This window comes from Hesperophylax consimilis, chromosome 15 (assembly GCF_061612785.1).
Source record: "Hesperophylax consimilis isolate HC1 chromosome 15, BYU_Hcon_1.0, whole genome shotgun sequence".
Taxonomy (NCBI): Eukaryota; Metazoa; Arthropoda; class Insecta; order Trichoptera; family Limnephilidae; genus Hesperophylax; species Hesperophylax consimilis.
In genome coordinates this window covers 36,712,127-36,725,876 of record NC_142850.1, presented here as the reverse complement: position 1 = coordinate 36,725,876, position 13,750 = coordinate 36,712,127, and the positions used below count along the sequence as shown (strand labels likewise).

Genomic DNA, 13,750 nt, shown 5'->3' with positions numbered 1-13,750 from the left:
TAATTACTAAGATCTAGGCACTTTCCTTTATCCCCGTTAAACAGAGTATATTCAAATATATTCATTTAATACAACCTACAATTCGGGGTATAAAAACAATGTTCTAAAAATGTAGCTTTAGCATTTTTTATTTTGACCTTTTGCATTACTTTCAATGTGTACTTGTAAATATCCTTTTTGCAAATATGTACATATTTAAGATTTAATTCTTTCCCTGCAGCAATCTCAAACACACTATGTAAATAGACCTCATGTGGGGCAGAATCACATGCGATCATTGCACATATGAATTATGTATTTAAAATTAGTAAACTCGGTACTTTGAATGTATAAGTAAAGAAAAGGTATTAGAAATGTTAATCAGAAAACTATTAAGGTTAACTAATAATTAATGATGTTGGTGAATGCCCATAGACATCCAAATTGATAAGACTTGCCATAACGTAAAATCTAGGTATCATTTCAAACAGCTGGAGGCGAACTAAAAAAAATGTAAAAGCGTATAAAAAGGGTAAATAAATTTTTTTTAAATAAATAAATCCATGTGACCATATTTTTTGCACTAGGAGGATCGATAATGCTTTGAATAAACTTCGACATCAGTCGTACATTGACCGCCGAAGATCACACTTCGAAATAATCAGACCCCGCGCAGAAAATAAAGCTTGGTAAAGTATGGCAACGGTTTGCAGCGCAGTCCATTGTGGGACTTTTCTGCGCAGGATCTGAATGCTCGCTTTTAACGGAACTGTCTAGCGTAGCGAAGCTAAAAACGAGTGAGGTGATTAATTGTATCGTATGTGTAAACGTGTCTAAATATTGTAACAAAATATTCAATTTTGGAAACAAGACCGAACTTTTGTTTATCCGATTAAATTTTTAAAGTTTTTTATACAGCCAGCGATTTGCATGCCATTGTAAAAAGACTAATAATTATTTGTAAGCAGATTATATTTATAAATAGTGATATTACAATTGTGAGTTGCCTGTATACTGTCAGATTAATTTATTGACAAATCACTGAAAGGGAGACGGTTAAGTCGCCTCCCCGCTCCACGCACTTGGTTTGTTCCCCTTTACCTGATGGGCTGGAATATCAATTTGGATGACTATGTAAATACTGATGTTTATATTTTTCTATACCAATAGAAAGTTAGTTGTATTTTATTAAAATCAAATTACAAAAACCAATTTCAGAATTTAAATCATTTTATTACTCTTTTATAAAAAAAATTCAAGGTAAAAGAAAAATAAGTTTTTAGCTACCTGTGGAAGATAAAACTTACAAAGATGTAAGCTATTTGTCATTATCTTATTAGATTTGTTATGGTAAAATTTGACATTGTAAGGGGACAAAAAAGTTTATATGTATCATGTTTTAAATAAAATAATATTATCATGCACCAGAGAAAGAATTTTGTTCACATAAAATATTGTTATTTTCTACATTCATTATTATGGCATTGAGTTAACAATTGCTCTAAGTAAATATGTACTCATTTAATTTAGTTTATTTTCCTCTTCTAAAACTTTGTAATGAATTTCATAGTAAATTAATTATAAGACAGTTTCCTGTTGTCTGCGCAGGTGAGAATATGCAATTTGTCACCAGCATTATAGTATAATATAGTGCGGACAATGCAGAATATGTGTGAATAACTGTTAGAGGTTTCAAGACACTCCATAATAGATGATTTTTAAAAAGGCAGTTAATGATGATGTACACAGAAAAAAATTGAAATGGATACTTTTTGTATCTGTACCTGCAGTGGGATGACTATCCATTCACCACAAACAGATTACAGTGGAACTCTCTTATAAGGTTTTTTTAGGGATTGGAAAAACCTTATAAGCAGGTTAGATTGGGATCATTTTTAAAATCAACCTTTAAGTTAAGGTTTAGAAAACAACTTAGCATGAAAACTTATTATGGAACTATCAGAAGATGTTTTAACAATAATTGGCTTCAGACCACCCAGACTTTCTCTCATAAGACAGAAGAATTGAATAAAAATAAAGGTTTCAATAGCTTCAAGACAATAATAATGATCAATTAAATAATGGTAATTCTCAATTTATGTGTTTATGCAAAGTTTCCATATTAAAATCTGTGCAATTAAAAAGATAGTTTAAAAACACACAGGCGAAGAAGATCTGTTTAAAAAAAATCAACAATGCAAGAGTAGAGTTAATTGCATCAGCAAACAGCATTATGCATTTAACATTAATTATTTAAATGAAACTGTTAATAAAACCACAACACATGTAATATTTTGAGTTAAGCGATTGTTGAAGTTACATGACTACAATTTACCACAAAATTGAAAAGCATAAAAGGATTTATCAGTAGAAACTATTAATATAGAATCGTCACAGGACACTTGGATAAAAGTTAATAAACTGTCAAAGGCAAATACTGGTGAAGAATTATTGGCAGTTTTAATACAAGTCATACCAGCAGGTTTATTGAGACGCCAGGGACAATAAGTTCAATCTATATTAATGTTAGAAACTTAGAAACAAAGAGTTCAATAACTTTATTACATCTACATGTACAGTGCTAGAGATAGGTCGAAATTACTGAATCCTAAGCCGTTCGTTTAATGGATGAGTAGTTAAAATTTCTTTCAATCGCGTCTCCGTTTCATCATAGTTTTTTCACTTTATCACTTCAGACGACGTGGCCGGTGGTTTACAGCGAGAGTCCAAAGACCGACACGATGCAGTACATGGTCTTGTTCTCCCAACGCACGGTGCAGCTGCCATCTGTGTTGTTATCCCAGAAGCACGAAGACGCCGTGTGAAGACCGGCACCGTTTTTCTGCATTATCGTGCAAGTTACTGGAAAAAGACGAAAATACATTTCATTTATTTATTTATTTACTAACAGACCATGTCCAATTACAACACATTACATATTACACGAAGTTAATACAAGGAGAAATGTTACAATACAGGATATTTTAAAAAATTACTGCTATGATAAAAATAGGACACATAAACATAAACAATAAAAATTATATCAAGTTTATAAAAAAAAGCAAGTTCACGACTTCTGCCACATCAATAAGAGTGTCGATAATGAATAACGCTACGCGTCTGTATTCAACAATATCTATGGAACGTAGAACTGCATTATCTAAGCCGATTGAATCTGTCATCTTGTTTGTTCATAATTTATTGCGTTTCAAAATAATTTATTAAAAATATTTTAGTTTGGACGGTTAATATTTTGAGGTGACTAATAGTTTTTAATTATATTTCTTCAATATATAAAGTGTTATTTCTTTATGATACTCAGAAAAAAGTACATTTTTCACGGCTTTGAAATAATGGTTATCGATTCTTACATATTTCTGACGTTTTCATAAAATATATATTTAGAAACGCAAATATTTACTTATAACAACACAATTCGATAGTGGATTTCATAATCTTTCCAAAACATTTTTTAGAATGAGGCTACGTTTCCCAAGACGTGAGTTATGATGCTTTTAGCAAAACTCGTAAATAACACAAAAATTATCACGTTTTGACAGTTCTCAAAGGAACACATAGTATATAAATGTCTTTGTCTGAGAGGTTAACTTGCGTTGACAAGTCTTGCCATTCTGGACATTGGTGAATGGTATCCATAATTTGTGGAGCGTTGATTGAGGAAAAGCAAATCATTCAAGTCTCCGGGAAGGGATAATTAGTTGGAAAGTAGGTGAGTCAATTACACTGTTAATAATTTTGAAAGTGCAGATGAGATCAAAGTCCTTCCTACGTTTTTCTAAAGAAGAAAGATTTAATTTTATTACAAGTTCATCGTATAAGTCATCGTCCCTTTCTAGCCATAACCTCCGAGCATTTCCCCTTAAGAAGCGATGCTGTACTGATTCGATATGATTAATGTGAACATCGTAGAATGGAGACCAAATAACGCAGGCATATTCTAGAATAAGGCTATCCAACGAACAGTAAAGAGTTTTTAGGGTAATTATATTATTGAAGTCAGAGGTAATTCTATTGATGAAGACAAGTAGCTTAAGAGATTTATTAACCACGTTATTAATATGTTTACGAAAAGATAGCTTGTAATCCAAAGTTACACCAAGGTCCTTGATAGACTGCGCAGTAGAAAGCAAAGATCATGTTATTTATAATCAAAAATAATTGGTTTCTTCGCATGATAAAATGACATGATTTTGCATTTGTCAACATTTAGCTCCAAGCAGTTTGATTTTACACCAATCATTAAATGAGTTAATATCTAATTGAAAAAGAAAACAAAAACCTGGTAGGATTTTATTATTTTGAGGATCTTATTATCATCTGCGAAGAGCCAAAAATAGGTGTGAGAAAAACACCAATAATATAGTTGAAAAGAAGCGGAGCTAGATGAGCCCCTTTGGGCACCAGATGTTACATCGATATTATGTATATGAATATGGATATTATATGAATACCATAGCATATTACTTAAAAAATAATTAACAAAATGACACATCCCCCATACACACAAGCCTAGCTTTATTATAGTGGTACATCCAGAGATGTGCTTTATTTCAAATAAATCCATTTCAAATGGAAATGCAAAATGGGTATTTTGCATTTTAAATGCTTTTCTAAAAACCATTTTGCATTTTAAATGCTTTTCTCAATGCATTTTCCATTTTAAATGCTTTTTTGCAACATTCTTCCTACTATCTCCACTCATCTTTTTTTCATAAGCCCCAAATATCAGTCGGTCCTCAACCTCGCTATGAGAGATAATTTACATTTATCAAGTTGCTCCCTGGTAGGAGCCCTGGCAATTGAGTGATACCATTACAAAGAATACTGATTCAAATACTGAACATGGGGCCATGACGCTGTAATATTAAATAATATAATATAGAAAACATAGTCAAAATGTCAACATTAGTCCCGCGCAAATTATTTGTGGTTTCATAATCTGAAGTCGTGGTGTTTTTGGATTTACCAACATGTAATATGTTTGTTCTACATTGATGTCCATTATTAAATGACAAAATTGTTTAAAAATTCTATAATTATTTTAATTGTTTGACCTGAGAAACCATTTTGCATTTTCAATGCATTTTGAAAATAGGTATTTTGCATTTTGCATTTGAAATGCTTTTCTAAAAACCATTTTGCATTTTGCATTTTCAAATGGAAAAATTTTGACCCATTTCCATTTTGCATTTCAAATGGTTTTGGGTACCCATTTTGCACATCTCTGGGTACATCTTATGTTCAAAATTTGATGAAATAATTACTATATTTCCTCTATGGCACATTATTTTTTTGTGAATAAATATTTAAAAAAAAAAACCTTTTTGCTTCCTTTCACCGAAGTAAGAATAAAAGAAGGATAATAATGGATTTCTTATACCGATGGCATGTAGTTTGGCCATAAGTATTGAGTGGTCAACTTTATCCAAAGGCTTTAGAAAAGTCAGTGTAAAGAACATCTACCATCTATCTTCGAGAGCTTTGACAATGGTGTTAGTAAAGGAAAATAAAATATGTAGTTGTGGCAGATTTAGCAGATCTAAATCCATGCTGTTTCTCATTCAGAACATTTTTGAAAACAGGAGTAGGAGTGAGGTAGTAAGCAGGATTGATTTTCTTTGTAATGATAAGACTCTAAAATTTTGGGAATATCAGATATAATCAATATCGGTTCGTAGTTTCCAATGTTTGACTTGTTTCCTGATTTGAAAATAGGTCTGATATAAGAAATTTTCCAAGAATCAGGAAATGTGCCAGATGAAAGACATAAGTTATATAACATACAAATTGGTGTAGACAAAACATTTATATTCTTTCAGTAACAACTTGGGACGGTCAGGTCTAACACATTTCTTAATAGATAAATTCTTTAAGTATTGGAAAACATTTGCAATTGAGATTTGGCAATCATTAAAATTAATAGTATCGGAATAGTTAAGTGGAGAAAGTTAGACGAAGTATCAGCAGAATAGACATAGAAGTGTTTAGAAGAAAGGTTAGCAATGTCTAGACCGTTGGTAGCTTGAGTTTCATTATAAAACATATCAGCACAGGGAAACGAATTTTTAAATATAACAAATAAATATGGATCTGCAGCTGAGATTCTGTTGCAACCCTCCGTTCAGTTACATGCATCAGTTATGAGGAAGAGGAAATGTTGGAGCTATCAACAGTATGTCTTTATATATTTATTCCGTAAACTTTTAAAAAAACAACACTTGATTTCAACTTAAATACAGAATGGAGACAACTATTTAGGTTGGGGGTTTAGGTAAACATGCACAAAATAGCTTTTTAGGGTTTAATTTGGGTTATTTGAATAATTTATGCCATGAGATTGAGAAAAAATGGAACTTTAACGCATCTTTTACCATCTCCCACCACATAAATAGTTATTTCTTGTAGTAATTAAGGTGAAACCAAGTGCTTTTTATAATTTTTTTTGCATATTAAGCGTGCAGCGGAATTCAACAAGATTAATATTTCTTCTTAATAAGCTTTCTGGAGGTCATCTGTTCAAGTTTGGCCAATGATTCTTGCCGACTTATAACCATCCAAACCGGCAGTTTTCATAAGGTCACTAGTATATAACATTTGTTGGCGACTTCTGATTGTCTATCCATCGAGGACAATAGTTTTTTAAATTCAATTTCATCTGTTATTCATGCACGCAAACGACAAATGATTAGAAAACTGCTTGTTTTATGGGAGTCATTCTCAAGCAGCTAAATTACACTATTTAATTACACAACGCATAAGCAATTTACATATTCATGATTTTGAATCACACCATTAAATTTGCTTCTTTACACTGATCTCTTAGAAAGTTTTGGAAATATATTCGTAGGGTTTGGAGCCAAATTCAACCGTTAAAGCAGGTAATAGTTTAAAAAAGTTAGGTCTATTTATAGATAATCATATCTCGATAAACAGAGGACACGAGGAAAAATATTGAAAAAGTGGTTTTACATGACATTTTTCTGTCCCAAATTAATTACTGCGAAAGATAAATTGGTATTATTAGGTCACTAAATATGAATCTCTCATACTAGGTAGGATATGGCGCAGACTAATTCAAATTTTGATTAATGGCATTATTATCATCATACTTGACATTTTAGCATAAATATTACATTGGCACAGAAATGGATATGAATGAACGTTATTTATTAGTAATTTAAATAGAATTTCATGAAGAAATGTAGCGGTTACCTATGTATTTGTAGGGTTTTTGAAGTTTCGTAAGGGCACCGAGGCAAGCTTCAACAACGGTGGAAGTCCATTGATTGACTTTGTTGTGTTGATATGCTGTTCCCCCTATGGTGTTTTCAATTGCTTCCTTGATAATTTTACTAACGTCATCCACCACGAATTGATTCTGAAATAATTATCGATTAATCGAATTAAACACATTATGAATAAACATAGGAAAAGAGTCCGAGATTCCGCCTGTCATAAAAAATGTATATTATATATATCGCAACAAACCTCCTCCGCCATATCGGGACATTCTTTAGGTTCCATTTTAATTAATATTTGCTCTAACACTATTAGAATATTCCTCAGAAAAGGATTTCAAACAATATTGACTGTAATAAAAAATACACCCGGCTGCGAATCTGACAGCTGAACGGAGTTAAGTTTGCGTCACAAAGCATGGCGGCGGCAAGGCAGGCAACTTAATCATTTAAAAATTTAGGCTGATGGGTTTGAGGATGAGAATCATTGATTGGTAGGTACTACAATGTAGGGTGTTTTTGAACACGTATAAAACTCTAGTCTTTTTTTAAAATCAATAATAACTAATGAACTTCTAATTTAAATATCTGTATATTTTTTTATTGTTATTATTAAGTTTTGATAGCAAAAATAACTTTTTAATTTTTCGGGTGTCCAAAAAAAAAGGATCGAACTGACCCGTAACATCACTAATGACCAGTCTCAAACAGAATTAGTTTTTTTCCATTTAGAATACCCGCTTTTAACATCGAAGAACACCAGGTAAAATGATGGCATATCATCACTAATGTTATTGTATTGAATCAAAGTGCTAAAATGCACTCATGATCGACCTCATGACCAATTTACCATATTGCATTAAAATATTTTCATTGGTTCATATGAATGTGGACCAAAGTTGCCAATGCATATGTTCTAAAATTCCCAGAAAAGATGAAGAGATTTTCAAATTCCTTAATAGATCCTGACAAGTTTCTTTACCTCAAAAATTAAATAAAATTCGTAATTAGCATTTTTATTATTTGGTCATTTTCGGATTTTCTCTTTAAAAATAGACGTTTTTGGAAAATTGCCACAAACGAAAACGAAATATGGAACAATCTCACAATTATGTAAATTTTCTTTTTCGACATGGTTAGATAATCAAGAAATGCCCAGATCCCCGCATTTTTCCCACAAAAATGTTCTCACAAAAAACCAAACACTTGAAAATCTTACAATTTCCCCGCAATTTTGAGGAATTCTCCGCCAAGTGGAGACCCTAATGTGGATTTTTTAGACCAGAGGTTCCCAAAGTGAATATATAAATCCTACATTGACACTCGGGGGTCGATTTCGGCTTGCTGGGGGTCCATGCCAGAGAGAAAAAATTTGGGGGTCCACGAGATTCGCTATTCCACAAGAAATGGGGGTATACACGAGCAGTCCCCCATTTACATAGTCGTCATCAACATTCAGAAGTTTCTTAAATAATACAGATAACATTGTTTACATAATACTAATAATAGACATTGAAATGACGATATTTAGTAAACGTTCACGTTCCTTTCCTTGACAGATTTAATATATTGAAGTAAAACACTGCACATTGGAAGGCGCACTGGAAGGCGCCATTAAAACGGAGGTTATTGCCACATTGGGCGGTGTTGAAACAAAATTATAAAGGTGTAGGGCATGAGTGCCTCAGGAATGGATGTAACAAAAGTGTATTAAATAAAAGAAAGGGAAATGAATTCCATGATACAAAATTTATTTCTACATCACATCATTAACCTTTAAATAACATGAGAACTCTTTATTTAGTGACATTTATCTCAGGCGTGTGCTACATCCGAAGGATGAAAGCACGATTGGTTATTTTAAATATTGCATTGAAAGCGACAATTGGGTGGCATTTATAATAAACTAACCTGATGAATGTAATAACGGGCGCCAAGCGATGCGGTTATGCATCGCTGTTATTTAAATGAAGAGACCAGGATGACCAAAGGTAAAACCACAAAACGGTGTCGTCATCCTTGTTCGTAATCGTGTTGGCTCATGGAGTGGTTCTTGTCTTCCCCGAGTTCACGACGTCCTGGAACCGCGGCCAGATAAATACTGTGTAATGCTGTGTGTAGCGCAACACGGCATAATACCCCAAAAATAAATGTACTTCACACAGACTTAAAAACTAGGTATGAGGACGTTTTGACTATGGAAATGGAGCATTGAAGAATCTGAAGAAATAAGAAGAACTGATTGGAATAAGCACTAATGAAGAACTTCAACGAAGAACAGTTCTAGCTTTAGAAAGAAATTTCCATTGCTTATCCTGCTTTATGGACTTCATTTTTATTTTGTGTAACACCTTACAAGGGCGCCTCTGTCTGCACGGTGTAAAGACAGAGGAACTACATCGCCATTCGCTTATTGGGCAGGCATGGGAAGGGAATCTTCTCGGGAAAAATAGAAATGATAATCATATTTGACGTTAATTAGCTTTAGGAAAATTCAATATTCGGAAGGCAGGGGTCGACAGAAAAAAATTAATTTGGCTCGTGGTCTAGAGAACCCCTGTTTTAGATCATAAATATATAAGGTGGTTCTAACGAAACTGCAGATACAGTCGTACCAACCAAACAGAGTGGAAGATACTACCAGTATCGCCCTGGTGTAAGACCACCATTCAGAATTGAAACGTTGCTCCAAATGGCTTTAGCCGTGTTTAGTGACTAGATCTGAATAGCCAGGTACTTCCCCACCTTCCTCTTTCCCTTCCCCACTTACCTTCAGCCTCACAACATCCCCCAATTGGGGATGCCATAGTCTCACTGGCTCCAGACGGGAGCAGTTGGGACTCTTGTGAGGGATTCACTATAAAAAAAAAAAAAAAAAAAAACGGTGTGTTTTAATCGTTTTTAAATGACGATTTATAAATTCTACATATTATTTACAATAAAAGTTACATATTCAGCTTTTGTTGATCTATGTCAGTGTCATTCAAACTGTGTGCCGCGGCACGCTAGTGTGCCGCAAGAAATCTCAAATTAGGTAGTATGCCGCGAAGAAGAAATCTCAAAATTTTTAATTTTAAATAATTTCAACTCATTTAAAAGTTCTTCTTCCGATATGATTTTCTTCACAACGACGATGGGTGGCTGGAAGTAATGTTTCTTAATGATCATGAGAAGTGAAACATTTAAAATTTAAGCCTGCGAAGAGCGAACGAAAATATCATTACAATTACAGGAAAATTTAAATCTTTCACTGTGGATCAGAAAAGTTAAAGCTCACAGCTTGATTGATTACCAGGTGTAGACGCTTACTCAAACAAATTAAAAAAATTGCCAAAAGTGCATTAGAACTTCTTTCTGCATCATTTTCCATAACTTGATCATGATGTACCAGTGGGTATCATCATGATCATCAATCCATTCTCAAGATTCGACGGTACACACCTGACACTAACAGAGGATTATTTAATAGATTTAAAAAACGACCCTGCTCTAAAAGTCTCAGAGCCAGAGTTACGGTTGTCAGCATTTTGAATAACGCTTTGGAATCAATATCCTCGATTGTCTAAAAAAGCAAATAAGTCTCTGTTACCGTTTGGATCGTTGAATCTTTGCGAATTAGGTTTTCAGTGGTTGTGGAAATAAAATACAATAAAGAGAACTGTTACAGATGGTAGATGAAAAGTTACGTGTTTGTTTATCTAATTTAAAGCCACATTTTGACAGAATTCTTTCTAAAAATCAATTGCACCCAACTCATACAATTATTACCACTTATGTATATGTTGATAAAATAATAAAAAAATGTTATCTATACCATGGAATTCCTTTATTCATGTGAATACAGAACATTTACTTTTTAAAGGCATTTTTATTTGGTGTGCCGCGGAATAAATCTCATTTGCAAGTGTTGCCGTGAAGTAAAAAAATTTGGCCGACATTGATCTTTATTACTATTGTTCAAGAGTTCACTGCACGTAGAAAAAACTGAATGGAAGTAGAAGAAATTACGGCCTGATTATGTGTAACTCGGAAATGTTTGTCTTTCCCTTTTAAAATTATTAAATAAAGTTAATTAAAATTTGTCAACAATAAATATTAATATATTTCATGACAAAATTTTTGTATTATTCGTTGAATTTATTAAGCAATTCTCTGAATTAGAACTAAAATTCTCGATTAAAACAGAAGTGCAACACATATTACATATTACATAATTGGTTGGTTTAGGTTAGGTTATAGATATTGAAAAATTCTTCAATTGTCAGGTAAAAATAAAAGTTACTGAATCAAATGAGTCAAGAATTTTGAAATCCCCGGCTAAAGAATGGTACGTGCAGAAGCATTTTTCCATACTTTTGTCACGCATACTTCCCACCGCCAAATGAGAAAAATGATTTGAAGATGAGTCAAACTAGCCTTTCAGAAGCTGTAAGTAGGTACTGCCACTTCTGGTTTGGAGCCCCAAAATACTTGAAAAACCCTTTACTGTTAAAATCCTTTTGGCACCGGTGCATAGTTGGGAAACACGCCAGACGCGACCCCATCAATTGTACACGGTTTACATTTGTCACGTGAGAAAGGGTCGTTTCTACGGTGTGTTCTTTAATCAACACCTTAAATGAATTGTCAGCCTCTGTGTTTCCTCCCTCCTACAACATGGGTCTCTTAATTCACTCCCACCTCTCTTCAAAAAGACCCCCCACACAGCAAAGATGACATAGGCCCTGAGGGAAATTATTTTCCTTAGAACCTTTTGTATGGAGTTAATGTAAAAATAAATCGAAATGTTAAAACCTAAATCTGTAATTTTACCTAAAACTGTTGTACTTTGGTTATAATCCTGCCACTGAGAGCTTCAATGTAACATCTCCTTGTATAACATACATTCCTAAAAAAGAGGTAGAAGTTACAAGGGAACTATCGTTGGTAAGCCCGAATAAGGTGTGTAAAATTTGTCTTGGATATACAGCACATTGGCTTTGAGATACACAACTATGTAATCCAATAATTTAGAAAACATCCTTTATAGAAATCAAAGATGCAAAACCGTCCTCCTAGTTAAAAAACAGTTAAACAACAACTTTAAGTAAGACAATAAAACATTTTGTATCAAGAAATTATTAAAAAATCAATTTATTTGCCATTTCCACTTAATGTTGTAAACATATTATCAGTTAGTTTAGCTAAAACAAATGTTTTTAATTTTCCGTAGGAACAGCTTCCTCCGGTTTTGAATCTGGAAAGAAAAAAAGCGGAATTAATTAATGTTCATATGAGTAATATTAAGGTTCTAACAGGACACCCGGGAGGCAAACGAAAGGCGGGCAGACCTAGGCTGAGATGGGAGGACGATGTCAGGAAAGATGCCAGAGGACTACTCCATGTTGCAGATTGGAAGACGACGGCCGAGGACAGAGGGCGGTGGAGGCTCATGTTAAAGGAGGCCAAGGCTCGAAATGGGCTGTAGCGCCATTGAAGAAGAAGAAGAAGATGAGTAATATCAAAAGTAGACATCAGATAAAATGCATTTCCATATAAGCTGACAACTACATACTAACTATTAAAGGAACAATTGGGTCTCTCTCAGTTCTCCTCTTCATAAGACTAACAGTTTGTAAAACCTGAGGGAGCGGTAGTGCTTGCTACGTTCTGGTAACATCTAACTACAGATAAAGCTGTATATTATTAAAATCATACATTGTTTTCTGTTGGCTTGCTTTAAATTGTGCTATGCAGGGACAGTCGGGGGCATCTAGAATCATCAATTAGTAACGGACCCATCTGCTTCATAAAATGGTTTTGGAATGTGGTGGGTGCTCTCGACTGCCGTCTGTTGGCTTGGAACATTAGAGCAAGCCCCCTCAGAATAGCTATGATACTTTCAACCTTCTGTCGGGTGCGATAGGGTGACCACTGAGCTTGGGCGCAATGTGCTCGATGGGCACTCAGTTATACAACTGCCAAGTGTTCATCACTATCAAAATTAGAAAAAAATATAAAAGTATCTGTAATAAACTTTTTAATGCATTTGAAAAACACAAATTTTATGATTTACTCTATCAAATACTGTAAATAAAGTAAAGTTACAATGAGCAGAACTAAACAAAACCTAAACTTGCATAGAGCACGTTAAAAGAGGCAGTTACTGGGAGCGCAGGGAAACAACGCGGGGCGAGGTGACAAAGTGGCCGTGCTGTGCTTGCCAGATCAAATGCGCCTGATGAAAATTTATATTTGATATCATTGCCGGCAACCCAGGCAATTATTATATTTCGGGATATTCTATGATATTTTACATGAATGTGACCTGCCCCACTAGACAATGTCTGTTGTGAGAGAGATTATCGATTTAAATATGGGTTATTTAAGACATGCTTTGGAATTGGGGTGATGTTATTACTGTAAATGCAACATAATGATTTACCTTTAATAATGTCCTTAATTTGCAAGTTGGCAGTGCCAGCGGGCCGGGCCCAGACGGGTGGGAGGGTGGCGAAGGTGACGTAGCCGGT

At 33.9% G+C, this 13,750-nt stretch overlaps 1 protein-coding gene across 1 annotated transcript; it reads right to left on the bottom strand.

Moving 5' to 3' along the window:
- Positions 1-1,332: 1,332 nt before the first annotated feature.
- Positions 1,333-7,653, bottom strand: Dlc90F (dynein light chain 90F). Its single transcript, XM_089640145.1, has 3 exons — positions 7,489-7,653; positions 7,213-7,378; positions 1,333-2,841 (listed from the first exon to the last, which is right to left on the bottom strand). The coding sequence occupies exons 1-3, from the start codon at positions 7,522-7,524 to the stop codon at positions 2,693-2,695; spliced, it is 351 nt and encodes a 116-aa protein (XP_089496271.1). The 5' UTR covers positions 7,525-7,653; the 3' UTR covers positions 1,333-2,692.
- Positions 7,654-13,750: the final 6,097 nt, after the last annotated feature.